The sequence below is a fragment of the Anomaloglossus baeobatrachus genome, chromosome 4, assembly GCF_048569485.1.
Source record: "Anomaloglossus baeobatrachus isolate aAnoBae1 chromosome 4, aAnoBae1.hap1, whole genome shotgun sequence".
Lineage (NCBI taxonomy): Eukaryota > Metazoa > Chordata > Amphibia > Anura > Aromobatidae > Anomaloglossus > Anomaloglossus baeobatrachus.
Window position 1 is genome coordinate 594,907,624 of NC_134356.1, and position 19,160 is coordinate 594,926,783.

At 49.2% G+C, this 19,160-nt stretch overlaps 1 protein-coding gene across 1 annotated transcript; it reads right to left on the minus strand.

The window, feature by feature from the left end:
* Positions 1-221: 221 nt before the first annotated feature.
* LOC142301870 (uncharacterized) lies at positions 222-4,632 on the minus strand. The gene is given in 3 exon segments (XM_075342909.1): positions 222-786; positions 788-1,166; positions 3,711-4,632. Coding segments are annotated over 3 exon segments (1,521 nt in total). The 5' UTR covers positions 4,288-4,632.
* Between the last annotated feature and the right edge of the window lie 14,528 nt (positions 4,633-19,160).

Here is a 19,160-nt window from a genome sequence, read left to right on the forward strand (position 1 = left end):
CATGCCATGCCACGTTTACCAATCCAGCGAAGTATAGCATCCTCCCTAGAGAAATGTAATTGCCTACCGCTCGGACGAACTGCAGCCCGCAATGCCGCCCAGAAGACAAAAGAATGCCCCATGATCCACACTAGAAGAGGGCCAGCACCTGAGGGAATAACAAAAGAAAAAACTAAGAAGAAACCGGACACTGAAACATAAAGTAAAAACATTTTCACATTTCACAACCTGTCAATTCGCACATATGACTTGAATCTTCCAGATTCCCACCTTCCAATCCTTTTTACCACTTCATCACTGAGCCCTCTCCTGGCTGCTTCAGTGGCTGCGCCTATTCTAAAAGAATGGCTGCCAAAATCCGCTGATGAGAAACCACCCCGCTCCAAACAGCGTTTGAAAATAGATATAAATTGAAATCGAGACAATGAGGAACCATCCGCATGTACCAACAACGGAATGTTAGCCCCTCCAGCTACTGAACCGAATTCCCTTAAACAACGGACCGGACACATCGCCGATCCGGGGACTCCAAACACCACCACTCTGCAACCTTTTCCTAACTGATCAGTTTTAGAAGAATGAATTAATATTTCAATCCTGTCCTCATAAAGATCGACACTATCCCTCGATAGACCATCCCTTTTAAATCTGGAGGTGCACACCAGCTCCCCTAACCGCAAAGCTGCAAAGAATGCCAAGGAAAAAGCTAACTTAAAGAGACGCTTCTCCCAAATAGAAGTACAAACCCTATCCACTTGCCTCCCCAAACTCAACAGCAATTCTCTTATCTTCCACTTTCCAACCTCTCCTCCATCCTTTTAGCGCTTGCGCGACTAAAAAGGATTTTGTTACATCCTTAAGGCCCCTAACCTTGAAGCCAAAGGCTAAACCAGCTAAAAAACGATTAACTTTTGGAACTGACCAACCAGCTTCCCAATAATGGCCTACTAGCATTAACAACCGACCATCGTCCTCCATGTCGCCCCCTACAGATAACTTCCAATCCTCCCAAACTTTCCAAGCCTGAGAGTAGGCTGACCAGGTACCACCTGATAATGATCCGGAAATCAGCTTCCTTGCCGCTCGAATGGCAGAACCCACAACTCCATTGGACAAGTCAGACCTTTGGCTTCTGCTGCAGGTGCCAATCTCTGAAAAAGCGCCGTCTGTGAACAAGAAATTGAATCAGCGATAAGATTATGTGCCCCCGCTTCAAATTCCGCCACCAACCAAGAATTTAAAGACAAACACAAAAGAACCAGTTTTTGCAACACCTTAACTACCGGGGGGGACGCCGCTGACAATGAATTAATTGCTGACACCACTTTTTCATTGCTGCCACAGAACTTCAATTTTTTATTCCTGAACCTGTCACCCCAAAGTGTCAACGCCACTACCAGGGGGAACAGTTCGATCAATGTCGCATTTTTCAACAAACCCGCGGACCTCCACTCCATTGGCCACTTGCCATAAATCCAGCTGCCATGACAGTATGCTCCAAAACCCTCAGCCCCCACCGTGCTTATGAATAGGCCTGCCACACTCAGTTTTTCCACAGGGTCCATCCACAACGACTTTCCATTGTAAACTTTCAGAAAATCAGCCCACACCTGCAAGTCCTCCCTAAGTTCCTTTTTCAACCTAATGAAATGATGAGGAGCTTTTACCCCACCTGTTGCCATTGCCAGCCTTCGGCAAAAGGCCCTGCCCATGGGCATGATGCGGCAGGCGAAATTTAACTTCCCAAGTAGCGACTGAAGTTCTCTCAACGTTATCTTTCGTAACTGCCTGGCTCTCTTCACCTCCGCCAAAAGCTCTGCCACTTTTTGCTCTGGTAGTCGACACTCCATAGCTACTGTATCAATGACAATGCCTAAGAAGCTCAATACCATAGTCGGCCCTTCCGTCTTATCTGCTGCCAATGGAATGCCAAACCTCCGAGCTACCGTTTCCATGGTATGCAGTAGCAGGGAGCATTCGAAAGAATCGGCCGGGCCTATACACAAGAAATCATCTAGATAATGTATAAAAGATTTCACACCCGAGACCTCCTTTACAACCCACTCCACGAATGTACTAAAAGCCTCAAAATAGGCACACGACAGAGAACAGCCCATTGGCAGACACCGGTCAATGAAAAAACCTCCGTTCCAACAACACCCTAATAAATGCAGACAATCTGGGTGAACCGGCAATAATCGGAACGCCGCTTCAACATCCGTTTTTGCCAACAAAGCTCCTTTTCCAAATTTTCTCACCCATTCGATAGCCGAGTCAAACGAAGTGTAAATAACTGAACACAGGTCCGGATCAATCCCGTCATTCACAGATGCTCCCCTGGGAAATGACAGGTGATGGATAAGCCGAAATTTGTTCTGCTCCTTTTTTGGAACCACGCCCAGCGGAGAAACCCTTAGGTTCCTTAGGGGAGCCACAGAGAAAGGCCCGTCCATGCGACCTAAAGCAACCTCTTTCATTAATTTCTCAGATACAACTTCCGGAAATCTTAACGCCGATTTTAAATTTTTTGTACAAAAACTAAACTCCCTATCAACAAACGGAATCCTGAAACCATGCTTAAAACCGTCTTCCAACAATAACGCCGCCGCCCGATCAGGGTATCTATTTAGAAAATGCTGCATCTCTGCCAGCCGCACCGGTGTCACTCCTTTTTTCGGCATTATCTCCCCCTTTTTGCTTTCCTCCTCGAAAGCATTTGGATGCGCTATGACTCCCATTGCACACAGAGCATTCGTGTTTGAATTTACACTTGCCCCCGAACTTGCATGCCCCCTCATTAAATAGGAAGCACAATCCTTTCTGCTGGGCAACTGTGTGCCCAGCCTGGACAGGGCCGCCTCCGCTCCCTGGAAAGGACTGCCCACCGAAACCAGACCTATTGGGTGCAGAAACCTTCATCCAAAGGCTGATATCTTTATGATCCCAACGAATGTTGGGACGCACCGCCTTGCGTTGACGAAATTGTTCGTCATACCTAAGCCATCCCTGACCCCCGTACACCCTGTAGGCTTCGCCGATAGCATCCATGTAGCAAAAAAGTCCGGAACAATTATCCGGTGCTTTTTCCCCTATCACGCTGGCTAGTATGGCGAATGCCTGCAGCCAGTTAGAAAAGGTCCGTGGAATTAAACGGTACCTCCTCTTTTCTTCGTCCTCTTTCTTTCCTTCATCCTTCCTAGCCCGGTCTAAATTAAAACGTTCTAATGGCAAAAGGGAAAAAATATCTACGTACTCATTACGCCATATCTTTTCCCGCACTTCTTGTTTAAGGTGGGCCCCCAACGGCCCCCCAAAGCAGACGTACACCTCCCCCTTTGCTGAATCATCTAGCCGTACCATGTCGTCGTTTTCCTTTTCTCCCTGACTAACCGAAGGGGGTTGACTATGTGCTCCGACACCAATCGCACTCCCTGCTGGAACCCCGACTTCCGGCAAAGGATTGGCAACTGCACCAGACAACACGCCAAGCCCCCCAGCCGATACTGCACCTACGCTCGAGCTACCCGTCCATGCCACCGCCGGTGATATTCCCCCTTGGACTCCCACCGAACCTAAAATAACCGCTAGCGTGCGCAACCCCTGTGCTAACATATCTACCCCTGACGGCCCCCCCCCTGACGGCCCCTCAGCACCACTAAGTAAAGGGGAGGGTAATATGTGGTTAAGAGAAAAATTAGAAGGGTTCTCACCTGGCTGCCTGGGTGCTGTGAGCCCAGCAGCCGAAGATCCTGGTTCCTGACGTCTTCCTGCATCCTCCGATTCGACTCTAGCAGAGCCCCCACGGCCTTGAGGGAGGAGGCTCGATGCGAGTGAATCGCTTTCGACGTGGTCTTGTAGCCTTGCCAGCTCCTGCTGGCCGGGTGGCATATCTGGTAATGGCAGGCCCTGCACCTGCTGGCCGGGAGGTAAACCGTGGGGTTGCATGCCCAGCACCTGCTGGCCGGGAGGTAATCCATAAGGTGGCAGGCCCAGCACCTGCTGGCCGGGAGGTGATCCATAAGGTGGCAGGCCCAGCACCTGCTGGCCGGGAGGTAATCCATGGGGTTGCAGGCCCAGCACCTGCTGGCCGGGAGCCTGCTGGCCGGGAGGTGATCCATGTGATTGCAGGCCCAGCACCTGCTGGCCGGGAGGTAAGCCATAAGGTGGCAGGCCCAGCACCTGCTGGCCGGGAGGAATCGCCTGACCAGGAAAGCCCAGCATCTGTTGGCAGGATGTTGACACTGGCTGTGGGAGGGCCAGCCCCGGCTGGCCGGAAGTTGTCATCATCGGGGGGTGTGGCTGCGTCTGCTGGCTGGAGACAGACAACTCTGAGGACCAATCCCTTGCAGGGGGGCATGATCTGTTCTCTTCTATGGAGGGAGGAGGGGCTGCCGACTGCTGCCTGCTCCGTGACCCACGCTGAGAGACCCCGGCCTGTGATCTCCGTGCTCCCTCTCCTCTGCGCCGGGCGGGCGATGCAGGCTCCTGAGCCCCTGCCGACGCCGTTCTTGTCTCCTCCTGCGTTGACCTAGATGGGAGGGAGGCCGACACCTCCCTCTGCTGCAGGCCCCGCCGTGAAGCAGGATTCCTCCCAGGACGGGACCGGCGCGAGGCGGCGGGCCTGGCGGCACCCTGACCTAAAGGGTCCCCTGAGGGGCTCCTTATTCGGCGCCGGACCCGAGGGATAGCTTCTGGGCTTAGGCGCGCCGGAGGCCTGGTCCTCCGCGACCGGCGTGGTTCGGGGGATGGTTGAGCTGGAGCATCCCCGGCCCCTTGCAGCAGGCTGTTCACTGAAGCCTGGAGCCAGTCTGAACCCATCAGGCCGGCAGCGGTTCTAAGCTGTTGAAGAATGGCATCCACAGACTCCATTTTCTGGGGCAGGTAAGCTGGCACACAAGGACATGTAGATTGTACCGTTTTCTGTGCCAAAATGGATGACCCCACTAACTGACCACCCCTTATAAACCCATTAATTGTTCCCGCCCCCACTAACTACGCCCATAATGCACAATTCAAACTTCCTCTATTCCTGCCCCATCTAAGTATCTTTAACCCCTGCCTAACCCCCGTCATTTTAAAAACCCCCTCTCTTATTCCCGACCTAACCCAGTCATGTCGGCCTCCCTTTTAAGGCTGTGCCCCGTACGGCCTCTCTATATGTCAAATATGTGCTTATAGGGATATGTTTTGGTACATGCCTGCTCAATTGAAGTTATAAGTATAAGGCTGAGTTCACATGTCCTGTAATCATCCGTTAGAATGGATCCTGCAGAGATCCGTTGGCAAATAAGTTGTGCGAACACAACTGGTGTTTGCTGGATCCGTTTTTTTAACATTGGAGTCTTTGGAGAACAAATCTGTTAACAGATTGCTATTTATCTTCCATTTGAAATACTGTAAGAAAAAAAAATGGATCCTTTACAAATTAAAGAAAAATGAATGGCTAAATAGCAATCCGTTAACTGATTCATTCTCCATAGACTCCAATCATGAAAAAAATGTATCAGGTTGTGTTTGCACAACTTTTTTGCCAATGGGTCTTTGCAGGATCTGTTCTAATGGATGATTACTGAACATGTGAACTCAGCCTCAATCAGGAAAAATTATTTTACTATATAGATGTTTATATAAGACATAGATAAAATATTATGGTATGAATAAAACAGATATGAGTTTACACGACCGTATTGGGATACATTTTTCTCAGAGGTGGAGAATAAAAAAAAAGTTAAAAAAAGTTCCTCCACCTTCTCCCCTTCGCCATTATGTCACCCGAGTCCAGTCCAATATTTTTCATCGAGCCATAGACTTGAATGGCCAATGAAAATACAGTCATCTACACAAGCCCTTAGGGGCACTACGACATCGCAGGTGCAATGTCGGTGGGGTCAAATTGAAAGTGACGCACTTCCGGCGTCGCTCTTGACATCGTAGTGTGTAAATCGTTTTAACTACGATTACTGAACGGTATCGTATGATCCGTGTAGTGTAGGTTATTTTCATTATTTTGGCTGCAGCTATGGTACGATGTTGTTCCTCGTTCCTGCGGCAGCACACATCGCTGTGAATGAAGTCGTATGAGCGCGGAACATCTACCTGCGTCCCGTCTGCAATGCGGAAGGAAAGAGGTAGGCGGGATGTTTACGTCCCGCTCATCTCCGCCCCTCCACTTCTATTGGCCGCCTGCCGTGTGATGTCACTGTGACGCCACACGACCCGCCCCCTTAGGAAGGAGGCGGGTCGCCGGCCAGAGCGACGTCGCAGGGCAGGTAAGGGCATGTGAAGCTGCCGTAGCGATAATATTTGCTACGGCAGCTATCACAAGATATCGCAGCTGCGACGGGGGCGGGGACTATCGCGCTCAGCATTGCAGCATCGGCTTGCGATTTCGTAGTGTGCAAAGGGCCCCTTAGGGTCATGATTCAATATACTGTACCGCAGGTGATATGTGACTTCCTAGTACCGTCTATTACTGTAAATATTAGTTTTGTGGAATATTATGGCAATTATTTAATCACGTTATGCGCGATTTACATTTAAGGAATCATTTCTTGAAATCATCCATTTTCCACATCATGGTCTTGTTGAGGTGAGTCTACAATGGGTCTCTTAAGGTCTGACTGCCGTGTTCAGATTATATTATCATGTGTGCACTTCGAGAATAGAATAACGGACTACGAGTCAGTTATGAACCTTCTCCATGACAGACGCCAGAGATTCTGCCTCAGTTTATTGTTCAGAAAACTTTATAGTTCTAGGGGAGTAAAGGGTGTAGACAAAATATAGTCCAATCAAATATTGCAGGTCGGGCTCAGGACGTATAGGAATTTGCATAGTCTCTACTGGATTGGTTGTTCCAAACTTTGGGAATTCCTCTGTTTCTCAACTTCTTCGGCATTGTCCAGGATGTAGGAGCCATCTTTAAGTTACATGTTCTGGCATTTTGTATTAAGGAAAATCACTGAATATATATATATATATATATATATATATACAGTATATATGTTAGTAAGAAACAAAATCATTCATAAATATGTGTTAGGCTACATCAACTAAACTACATACCTGAGTCTATGAAATGGCTGAATTAAGTTTTTTTGGTTACTTAATTCTTATCCTCAACAGTCTTTGGATGTCATTGAGGAATGTGTCTCAATTGAGACTAGAGATGGGCGAGCACTAAAATGCTCGGGTGTGTGCTCGAGTCGAGCAGGTCAGACGCTCTGAAAGGGCTCAGTTTGACAAACGAGTATTATGGAAGTCAATGATTGTGCAGTTCGGTTCTCCACCCACATACAGCCAGCCATAAACAGAGCATTTCAAGGGGGGAGTGCTGTGCTGTTTCTACCTGTTTCTTTACAACTGTTACCTTTAATGTTATATCCACTGTTATCAATGTCTTATGTTATTTAGATTATTCATGTTTGTCCTCTGCTGCCACCTACTGGTCAGGCCCTTCTGTTCCACTGGTTCTTTTTAGTCCTGTGAGAGTGTTTTTAGCCCAATATGTGACCTCACATCCTGGCATCCATTTTAGTTTTAGTCAGTGCACATGAGGAGCACATCCCTCTCCTCTGGACTTCTGAAAGGCAAAGATTTTGACAAGTAGCGGTTCCAGGGGCAATCATTATAAGACTACCTCAGTACCAGCCACTTGGACCACTGTACTACTGCATGTCTTTAGCTTATGGAGGAAAATAAACCACAATTGTTCATCTCATCGTATGCACGTTTGAATCCATCAACTCTGGATTGCGCAGGTCTTGTCTGTTCCATCTATTGGATACGAAGGTAAGACTCCTCACACCACTTCCCCAACTAAATACCTTCAATCGCTCTTAAGTGGAAACAGAACAAGGGCATGCTTTTAAATTTTTCTTTCTTGACACACTACATCCAAAATTGTTCTTTTGATCTCCCGATAGCACCATTCAGACACTGCAAATGGCTCTCACTGGGGTGTTGGCGCCCATCATTCAGTGAAACGTGCCAGCTCTTTGTGTTCACCACTTCTGCGAAACTCTGCACTGCAAGTACCCGAGCACCACGATGTTCGATCGAATATCGAGCACTCATCACTACTTGGGACCTAACGATATGAATCAAAAAGCAGCTCTCTCTATGGTGGACCCATCCTAGCAAAGTATTACATGATGAGTTATCTGTTCATTTAGTACCTACTCAATGGGGAAGGTGTGATGGACTACAGCTGCCGCTGGCAATGATAGATCAATGCAGTTGATCTCTGAAGCAAAGCCTGTGATGATCGGCTGATTGCCGGGACAGATTCAGTTTGTCCTTACAATACTTTAATATCTGTTCCTATTGTGCACTTCTACAATATGACAACACCACATGTGGCCACATCACCTCCAATTTAGACGAAAAGTTGAGGCGGCATAATATCTTGGGACAGTGAATTTCATAATATGTTTATTATCTCAATTGTGAAATGAAAATATGTTGCAAGTCATTTCCCACAAAATCAAGCCAGGACAATTTATTCTTACTTCTTACAGTAAATATGCCGAAGCATCATCCTTGTTTTCTACATTTTACTCACTAAATTTCTGACTATGCCTTTCCCTCTGATTAAAAGGTAATTTTCAGCTGAGCAAAAGAATGGGTGATAACTTACTAATCAATGGAGATCTGATCTCTGGGTCTTCAGAACAGGGCACATAAAAGCTCTATTATGGATGTCTACCTTAATAGAGCAAAGTTGCCTGTTCACGATCCTCATCCATTATCCTGAGCCATGAGTGGCTACTTAAGAGATTTTTTTCACTCTGGAGGACCTGACACTAGAAAGGAGCATTGATTCGATACAAATCAAATACAGTATATGCTGAACTCTTGGAAATTTATTTGACTGAAATTTTAACAATTCTCCTTTTGATTGGTGTAAACCAAAAATTTGCTTGCAAGTGAAAAAAATCCCCATTTAATACTACAATGTTTAACAGATATGCATCAAAAATCACAAATACTAACAATATAGAACTCTCCCATATGTTTACAAATTAGTAAAGGTCAATTAAATATGTTCAAAAGTGTCAAATGGAAGACAGGGGTGGCACAATAGGTGAAGAAATGCTGCAGCAAAATATACCACTAAAACAATGACCCTGAATTTGCACTGGGGATATGCCCTACCTAGTCATGGAGGTTGGGACCCTAATAAAAGCACAACATTGTGCCCCCACCCAGCATCATCTGTCCCTGCTTGTCCGTGGATGACCTTATGTAACAAAAAAATAAACCTATACCCTGTACTAATGAAGGACGGTGCCGTCTCTTGGCTGTGCGGGCGACGCTGTCCTTTGCCAAGGAAGCTCTGTTGCTTTAGGCCGGTGCCCCTGTTGCTGGTCTTTGACGTAGTAAGACATGCAACACCAGAGTTAAGTTTGCCAACCAGTTTTAGTTTACTTTTACTCTTCACATCATTATGACAGACATTGCTTTCCTTCCTCGCTCTGTTGGGTACAACTCTTCATGCTGTCCCCCACTATCTTGGACCGAATCCTCAATACTCCGAGTCTGTGCCTTCATCCCTCTAACACCACAAACCTTCGCCCTTTTCTGGACCTCGACGGTTCTCTAGCTGGGCAACTCTCTAAGCCCGCCGGGGTGAGCCATAGGCTCTGGACCTCCAGAGGGTACATCGGGATTCCCTGACTGGCCCTAACACCGAGGCCACGTCTTCTCACTTTGAACCCACTTCTAGATTGCCTTCTCCTCTCCTAGCCATCCGCCCTACCACATGACACTTCTCCCTTTCTATTTACTAAACCCTACCACTGGATGGCAGCATTTGGGAACCTGATAGACATTCCTAGAGCTGCTACATGTGTGAAGCCCCACAGGTGTAGTGTCAGTGTCGGTGCATTACCTTCAGGGACTCCACGTTGCTGGATCTCCGTCACTGGTAGGAAATCTTCTTGTTTGATCGTGACGCCACTCTCAGTATTGCGGTCAGTGGGGACCGCCACTGCAGGTTAGGGGACGCCTGGGGCTGATGGTGGGTGCAGTCGGATGTAGTAGCCTCCTGAGAGTGAGGCAAGCCCCAGGGCCCGGTGTGGGTTTGTAGTACCACAAGTCGCAGAATAACTCAACACAGTCAGAGCTGTCTTTCAAGGGCTTTACTCACATTTGATGGCAGGGTGAGTAGCCCGGGCGTAGCTGGGATGAACCAGATGGGAACCAGGTATCCTTCAGGCTGACTTTATGAGGGTGACTACTGACTCGCCTTCCTTAGCCCTTGGTGGTTTGGGGTGACCCCGACTTTGAGTCCCTATGGGGGTCACCCAGGGAAGTTGCTGAAGCCTCACTCCCCCTTTTGGTTGCCGTTTGCTTGTTCCCCGGACCAGGCCACTCCAGCTGCTTGCCTCCTGTGACCTATGGGCCCTCACTGCGGTTACGTGGCTGCGGCTTTTGTGGTGTTGTGGTGTGGGCTTTGAGAGCCCCACACCGGCAGGTTTAGCAGAAGAAAGCTGGATCTATCTTCGCTTCGGGATCTGCCGCCCGGTTGGGCCTGGTGCTCTCTAGCAGTCTCCTTACTTCCCACTCCGTGCTTTCTCTCTAGCTGAAGCTGGCTTTCAGGCAGCACTCCTAGTTGACCGTTCTCCCCCGTCTGTAGCCACTGCGCGGACGCTGTCAGATTGCACAGCTCCAGGGATCTGCTCCTCACTTGAGCTCCCTGGACTCTACACTGAACTGGCTCACTGCTCCTCCTCTCCTGTTCTTGCCTACGCCACCTAGCAACCAGACTCTCTTACCACACCCCTTGAGAGGAGATGGAGGCTTTTGGCCCCCTCCACTATTCCAGTGAAGGTCAAGGCTTTTCCCCCTCCTGGGATCCCCAGGGGTCCTCTCATGGGTACATGTGTGAGACCTGATCACTATGCGCCTGTGTTCCACACCCCAGTCAGCCTTCTGGATTACCTGTATTGTACTGTCCCCAGCATGGGTGCAGTACTCAGTGGTGCCTGACCAGGTCAGGGGCGCCACATTCCCCCTTAGTTATCACCAGCACGTCCTCGGGCTGCAAGACAACATTTTAAAATGCATAAAACATTAAAACATGTAAAACATTTAAAAGCACCAGGTACCATACATCACCACCCTCCACCCACAAGTCCGTTAACCCACCCAAAACCCTTTCACGTTGGCCGCGGCTTCAGCCACTTCTGGCATGATGTAGAGGCGGCTTTCACGGGCTGGTGGTCTTCAGGGTATACCTGGCCTGGTGGATCCGCGCCTTCAGCCTCTTCTGGCAGGATGTAGAGGCGGCCTCCACAGTTGGTGCTGACCAGGTACCCTCTTTGTGGTGGAGAGCCAGGCCCCATAAACAGGCATGCTCTCTGGTCGCAGGTGAGCCAAGGCCCTATATACGGACGGGCTCCTCCTGGTTGCAGACGAGCCAAGCCCCTAAACAGGCTGACTCTGGTGGCGGTGGTGCCCTTTTGGTGTAACTATTTACACTGCGAGAGTTTGTGGCTATAGCCAGTTCATAGCCTTAAGGTTTATGGTTTTTTTTTTTTTTTTTCTCACAATAGTTTTTGTGGGCACATTACTTGAACTTGAGAACGTTGCAAAACAAACTTTTCAAAACTTTAACTTCTGTACTTCTTTCTTTACTTTACTTTACTTTACTCCTCTTTACCAGGGCTTGAGCCTGTATGGCGGTGGCACCTGCCGCTTTCCTGCTCTCTGTCGTCGTCTGTGGTCGTCTCATCCGTAGGTTCTTTTTCTCTGCTTTGTCTTCCTTCTCTTTCTTTAGGACTTTGTGTTACGTCCAGGGCATACAATCCTCTTTCGTCTTGATGCATAGTAAACTGGACTGAATCTCCCATCTTTAGATTTCTGCCAGGGTGTCCTCTAGGCAGATGAGCTCTCACATCTCTTCTGTTGACAAATATCCCTTCTTTGATACCAGGTGCTACGATGAATCCATATCCACTTCTCAGATTAAAATCCTCCACTACTCCTCTGAAAAGGGGTCCTCTGGCCTGGGCTTTGGACCTTCTCAGGGCTCGTTTTTCTTGCAGGTCTCTGGCGGTGACTTCTCTCTGCTCTGGAGACTGTGGTGTTGGAGGATACTTTGCTCTGCTGCGCCGTGTCTTGCGGGCTGGGTTCTGCTGGGTGCAGCTCACAAACTCCCAGGTAAGGCTTTTGGGCAGTTCTTCATCTGCAGACGGTGTCAAATCCTCTTCATCCCAGCGGGAATAGGGCAACATCTCCGGTTCTGAGTATAGATCCACTGCTGGTGGCTCCGGAGTCAGCTCCTCAGCTTCCTGGCCTCCTCTCCCCCTTAGTTCTTCTTGGCACTCCTTTGGTGGCAGTGCTGGGGATGGGCTTTCTTCAGCAGGCCCAGGCGGGGGACTCTTTGGCGTGGTTGCTGCAGGGGTTGCCTGAATCTCCTTGGGGGTATGCGGAGGGAGCAGATACCGATCCACCATCTCTTGTGGGAACTGGGCCTCTAGGTCAGCCTTCAGCTTCCAGTATTCGGGGTCCTCTCCTATCAGGGTCTTCCTAGCAGGGACCTCTTTGGACTGGGGAGCGGTGTCTGCTCTGGCCTTGCAGGCCGGGGTAAATGATGAGGTAATCTCTTCTTGGCGGGCCGCGCCTGGCATGGCGGTGGCCTGGTCTTGGCGGGCCGCGCCCTGGATGGCGGCGGCCTGGTCTTGGCGGGCCGCGCCCTGGATGGCGGCGGCCTGGTCTTGGCGGGCCGCGCCCTGGATGGCGGCGGCCTGGTCTTGGCGGGCCGCGCCCTGGATGGCGGCGGCCTGGATCGGCGTCTCAGCTGCGATGGGATCTGTGCAGGCTGGGCTGGACATCGCTGCAGCAGTCTGGGCTTGGCGGGCCGCGCCTGGCGTGGCGGCGGCCTGATTCAGCACCTCACTTGCGGCGCGGACGAGCGTTGCTGCGGCGGTGGGGTCTCGGCGGGCCGGGCCTAGCAGGGCGGTGGCCTGAGTCAGCGTCACACCTGCGGCGCGGATGAGGGTCGCGGTGGCAGCCGGTTCTTTGCGGGCCGGACTGGGCGTTGCTGCAGGGACCGGGTCTTGGTGGGCCGAGTAGGGCATCGCTGCGGCGGCCGGGGCTTGGCGGGCCGCACCTGGCGTGGCTGCGGCCTGCTTCAGCGTCGCCGCACCGGACGCCTCTTCGGGGACCGCGGACGTGGCAGCAGGGGTCGGGGCACTTGCACTGGCCGGGGCATCACTTGACTCACCCACCGGTGGCAGCATCGGGGTCTGCGTCGTCGCCGTCCTGTCTGGCACTCGGCGCGCGGCTCTCCTTTCATAGGCCCGAACCGCCGCGGTCATCTCCAGCATTTCCAGTCGTTCTTCCCGGATCTGCTCCACAACCCGGTTCTCCAGTCGGTCGCAGAACTGGGCCAGCTCCCGATACCACCAGGCAGCGGAGCCCGGTTCTGGATTTCTGCGGTCAGACGCCATTTCTTCTGCGCCGTCTTCTGCACGACTCTCCAGCTGTGGACTCGCCGTTGCCTCTGATAGCAAGCTGTTCAGTTTCTGCTCTGCCTCTTTCAGCAGCTCCTCTCCCAGCAGCAGGCTTGTGGCTCTCTTTCCTTCCCACCGTCTCTGGACGCTTCCACTCTCATAGCTGGCAAGCTCCGAACTCTGCAGGGGATCTCTGGGTAGCCACACCTCTTCGTGGGCGGTAACTTCTTCCAGCGCGGGCTGCTGTTGTTTTTCAGCGCGCTTTTCATGGTGGCAATATGGCGGCGCTTCCAATTTTTCAAGCGGACCGCCCAGGCACATGGTCACCTGTCTGAACAGGTCTAGTCCTTATCCTGTTCACAGCGCCAGATGTGAAGCCCCACAGGTGTAGTGTCAGTGTCGGTGCATTACCTTCAGGGACTCCACGTTGCTGGATCTCCGTCACTGGTAGGAAATCTTCTTGTTTGATCGTGACGCCACTCTCAGTATTGCGGTCAGTGGGGACCGCCACTGCAGGTTAGGGGACGCCTGGGGCTGATGGTGGGTGCAGTCGGATGTAGTAGCCTCCTGAGAGTGAGGCAAGCCCCAGGGCCCGGTGTGGGTTTGTAGTACCACAAGTCGCAGAATAACTCAACACAGTCAGAGCTGTCTTTCAAGGGCTTTACTCACATTTGATGGCAGGGTGAGTAGCCCGGGCGTAGCTGGGATGAACCAGATGGGAACCAGGTATCCTTCAGGTTGACTTTATGAGGGTGACTACTGACTCGCCTTCCTTAGCCCTTGGTGGTTTGGGGTGACCCCGACTTTGAGTCCCTATGGGGGTCACCCAGGGAAGTTGCTGAAGCCTCACTCCCCCTTTTGGTTGCCGTTTGCTTGTTCCCCGGACCAGGCCACTCCAGCTGCTTGCCTCCTGTGACCTATGGGCCCTCACTGCGGTTACGTGGCTGCGGCTTTTGTGGTGTTGTGGTGTGGGCTTTGAGAGCCCCACACCGGCAGGTTTAGCAGAAGAAAGCTGGATCTATCTTCGCTTCGGGATCTGCCGCCCGGTTGGGCCTGGTGCTCTCTAGCAGTCTCCTTACTTCCCACTCCGTGCTTTCTCTCTAGCTGAAGCTGGCTTTCAGGCAGCACTCCTAGTTGACCGTTCTCCCCCGTCTGTAGCCACTGCGCGGACGCTGTCAGATTGCACAGCTCCAGGGATCTGCTCCTCACTTGAGCTCCCTGGACTCTACACTGAACTGGCTCACTGCTCCTCCTCTCCTGTTCTTGCCTACGCCACCTAGCAACCAGACTCTCTTACCACACCCCTTGAGAGGAGATGGAGGCTTTTGGCCCCCTCCACTATTCCAGTGAAGGTCAAGGCTTTTCCCCCTCCTGGGATCCCCAGGGGTCCTCTCATGGGTACATGTGTGAGACCTGATCACTATGCGCCTGTGTTCCACACCCCAGTCAGCCTTCTGGATTACCTGTATTGTACTGTCCCCAGCATGGGTGCAGTACTCAGTGGTGCCTGACCAGGTCAGGGGCGCCACACATGCAGAACCTATTCTTCTCTAAAACATTTAAATTTCAACACATACATTTATGTTGTTCAACAACATACACATAAAACATAGCAGATTTACATCATGTGGCACTGCCCACCTATTATATTAATTAGAGACCAGTTGCAGTTAACTGATTAAATTACAAATCAAAGCAGTTATAATAGACCTGACTGATATATGTCTAGTATATATTTCCCCTCATTTACAGGGTTCACCAGGAGGCCATGGAAAAATGGGTGGATGCCCAAGATATATGACATAATAATGCATCATTCACATATCATGTATTTGGGCATCCAAGCTCTATTGAACTTCAAGAATACAAGGCACGAGGATGTCCTAGCGCAGAGTCAGGATGTGCTGGCTGATCATGGAGTGTGTGTCCCCTGAAGAAAAACTATTGGGGATTAACCAAGCCAGTAGAATCCACTGTAAATCACTTTACCAGGATAGGGAGGTTCAAGATGGCCAGCCTTCCCCTGTGATATGTCTTTACAAGTATTTCATTTCACATCATGTTTTAAGGTATTGTTGGCTGGTGCTCCTTTTTTTCCTTGTTTTCAATGTTCTTCACGGCGTCCAGGTGAGACTGCTGTGTGGAGGCTGCAGGCCAGTATCAGCACATTCAAGGCTTGTTTGTGTATGTGAGTAGCTGGTAGCTATTCATAGAGTGTAACTCACTTTTTTCAGTGCCTTTCCACTCAAACAACTACTCAGATGTGCTGTGCTTCAGATCTGTTTTACTTGATTTTCCACAACTCAAGAAACTTATCATGGGTGGTATAGAGATAACAGGGTACCAGGGGTTCTAGACTGGCCCTCAGGCTTGAAGGACCATGACTGTATCAGTTCCCAGAGATACCTCTGAAGGTGAGGATGTCTGGGCCGCCTTCCTGGCCCTGCTCCTGTGCAGCCCTGACCTAATACAGAAAATTAGCTGCACACTAACCACTATAAAAATATAAACATGAAAAATGGCAAAGCATTACTGCTATAGAGATTCTGTGAACAATGAAAAATACATTTAGCTATCGGGAAAAAATGAATATATGAAAATGGTATTGCAAAATTGCTATGAATATTTGAAAGTAGTAGAGATTTGCATTGATCCATACATTTGCTAAATATCTCTACTACTTTCAAATATTCATAGCAGTTTTGCCTTACCATTTTCATATATTTAATTTTTCCAGATAGCTAAATGTATTTTTCATTGTTCATAGTATCCCTATAGCAGTAATGCTTTGCCATTTTTCATGTTTATATTTTTATAGTGGTTAGTGTGCAGCTTATTTTCTGTATTATAGTCATGTATTTTTAGGCTAGCACCTAATTCATACACATAGGTGTTCCAGTCAGTCTTTTTCTGATCAGCCCTGACCTAATACCCCCTCTCCCCCCTCCCCAGGGGAGGGCAAGGACAGGAGTGGTTAAACCTACAGAAATAGACAAACAGGGGAAACCAAAATGCATTCACACAGCACGCTCACACAGAGGTATTAGACAAAAAGTGATAAGGAGGAAAATAAGAGCAGGGAGGAAACGAAACGGCAAGAGAATTGCACAACACACCAATCAGCACGCAGTATAAAAATCAGCACACTGGGACACACAGCGCATGGACCGATTTAGTAGCAGCTATAGTTGGCATGGGACGACAGATTCCACCATCTTAAATAGGTGGGGACAAACAGTGATAGGTTTCCCACAACATGTGATCCTAGAGGTAACCAGCAGGCCAGCAGAGATTAACTCTTGCTAGCCCAACAATTAATGAGCACACAGCTGGTGGACGCCCAAGCCTGCCTGTGCAACTCAGAAACACCAGAGAAACCATAGTGTGGAGTGTCAGAACCTATAGTGTAAACAGCGTCTGATGCCGCCATGACACTGAGAATTTTGAACCAAACTCTGTGTAACAAAACTGTATTTGAGCATGTACATTTTAAAATGTTGATGTATAAATATGAACATCATGGACGTAAAAAAATGCGCGCACGAAGACAATATGGATGAAAATTGTCCGAGTTTTTTTGTTGAAAATCAAACAAATTTAAATGCTCTCATCTGACCCGGCCTCAGTTTCCTATTCCCTGGCTTGTGTTTCATTAAGTTAATAGTAATTTGAGACACATTTATCAGCATCGAGTAGTACTGAAACAATAATAATACTGACAATCTACTTTTTGTTTCATCCTAGCACATTCTAAGCCAATCACAATTTTATAAGAATAGAAACATTTCAATGAGTCAAGAATGACTAAAAAGAAACATGAACATTAGTGTCAGGCTGATAATGATATTCAATATTTTACATTCCAGTGCTCGGATCATCAAGGCCATTACATTCCTTACATGTACAAATCATAACAACCAAGCCTGAAAAATGAGACGATTCAGCTTCTTTCTCTTCCAGTGAACTCAATGCACTCTGATGATCTCACTGGTACATCGAATTGGGCTTCACATTACAGAATCACTGGTATTAGTGTGCAATTAGCCACCTTTTGCCTATATAACAGCTTCTACTCTTCTGGGAAAATTTTACACTTAATATTGGAGTATATCTATTAGAAATTGGAGCTATATTTTCAAATCTCATAACACACATGTCCAATGCAGCCCAACATTGGCCTTAAGGGTGCTTTACACACTGCGACATCGCTAACGATATATCGTCGGGTCACGTCGTTAGTGACGCACATCCGGCGCTGTTAGCGAGATCGCAGCGTGTGACACCAATGAGCGACGATCGACGAGCGCAAAAACGTGAAAAATCGTTACTCGTTGACACGTCGCTCCTTTTCCAAATATCGTTGCTGCTGCAGGTACGATGTTGTTCCTCGTTCCTGCGGCATCACACATCGCTATGTGTGACACTGCAGGAGCGACGAACATCTCCTTACCTGCGTCCACCGGCAATGAGGAAGGAAGGAGGTGGGCGGCATGTTTCGGCCGCTCATCTGCGCCCCTCTTCTGCTATTGGATGGCTGCCGTGTGACGTCGCTGTGACGCCGCACAAACCGCCCCCTTAGAAAGGAGGCGGTTCACCGGCCCCAGCAACGTTGCTAGGAAGGTAAGTCCATGTGACGGGTGTTAGCGATGTTGTGCGCCACGGGCAGCGATTTGCCAGTGACACACAACCAACGGGGGCAGGTACGCTCGCTAGCGATATCGGTACCGATATCGCAGCGTGTAAAGTACCCTTTAGTGGTATATAGCAGAAGACATTTGTGGCCCCTGATTAGCTGCAGTAGTGATTTACCATCTGAACAGAAAGAAACAATCTACTAGCTAGACCGAATGTGCCTGCGGCAACCGATCACTGGCCTTAGTGGTATATCGCAGAAGACATTTGAGGCCACTAATTAGCTGCAGGAGTGATTTACCATCGGAACAGGAAGAAATAATCTACTAGCTAGACTGAATATAGCTGCTACAGGTAATCACTGGCCTTAGTGGTATATGACAATAGACATTTGAGGCCCCTGATTGTCACACTGCCAAGTATAACAATCGTGGCACGTGCGTTCAGACCTACAGATGTGTGATGCATGACAAAATATTCAACAAACAATATAATAAGTATGGGGGAACACTGGGGACACAATAACAAAGGTGGGCTCTAGCTCTAGTGAGGTGGGTAAAAGGGACACCTCCTGCACTAACCTGCAGCTGTCCTACCCTCCTAGCCAGGCCTTATACAGTTTCCTGAACTGTCGCCAAACAGGAATGTGAGACACTAAGAATAACCAGTAGCGGCCCTGGCTAGTGCATTGGCAGGTAGGAGACGCTAGCCCCATCACTGCACTAATATCCCACAGGAAAAGGTAAGGCAAACAGGGGATAAAAGCAACAAAAAAGATAAAGTCCGACTTCAGGAACAAGCCTTCACAAGACTTTCAACCAAGGCAGTCAGAGAACAAATGGATTTGTATCGCAGATAGGAATGCTGGGCAACACCTCTACTTCAACCTGAAGGGGTGTGGCTACAAAATAGCTGCAGCTGAAACACTCAATTAGGACTGCTGGACAACTAAACTGACATTAACTCATAATGCACTGAAGGAAATGAAACCACATTTAAATGTTGAGTCCCAGATGTAAATAAGGGATCCCAGCTCTGAATCCGTCACTAGTCTCCAAAAATAGTGAG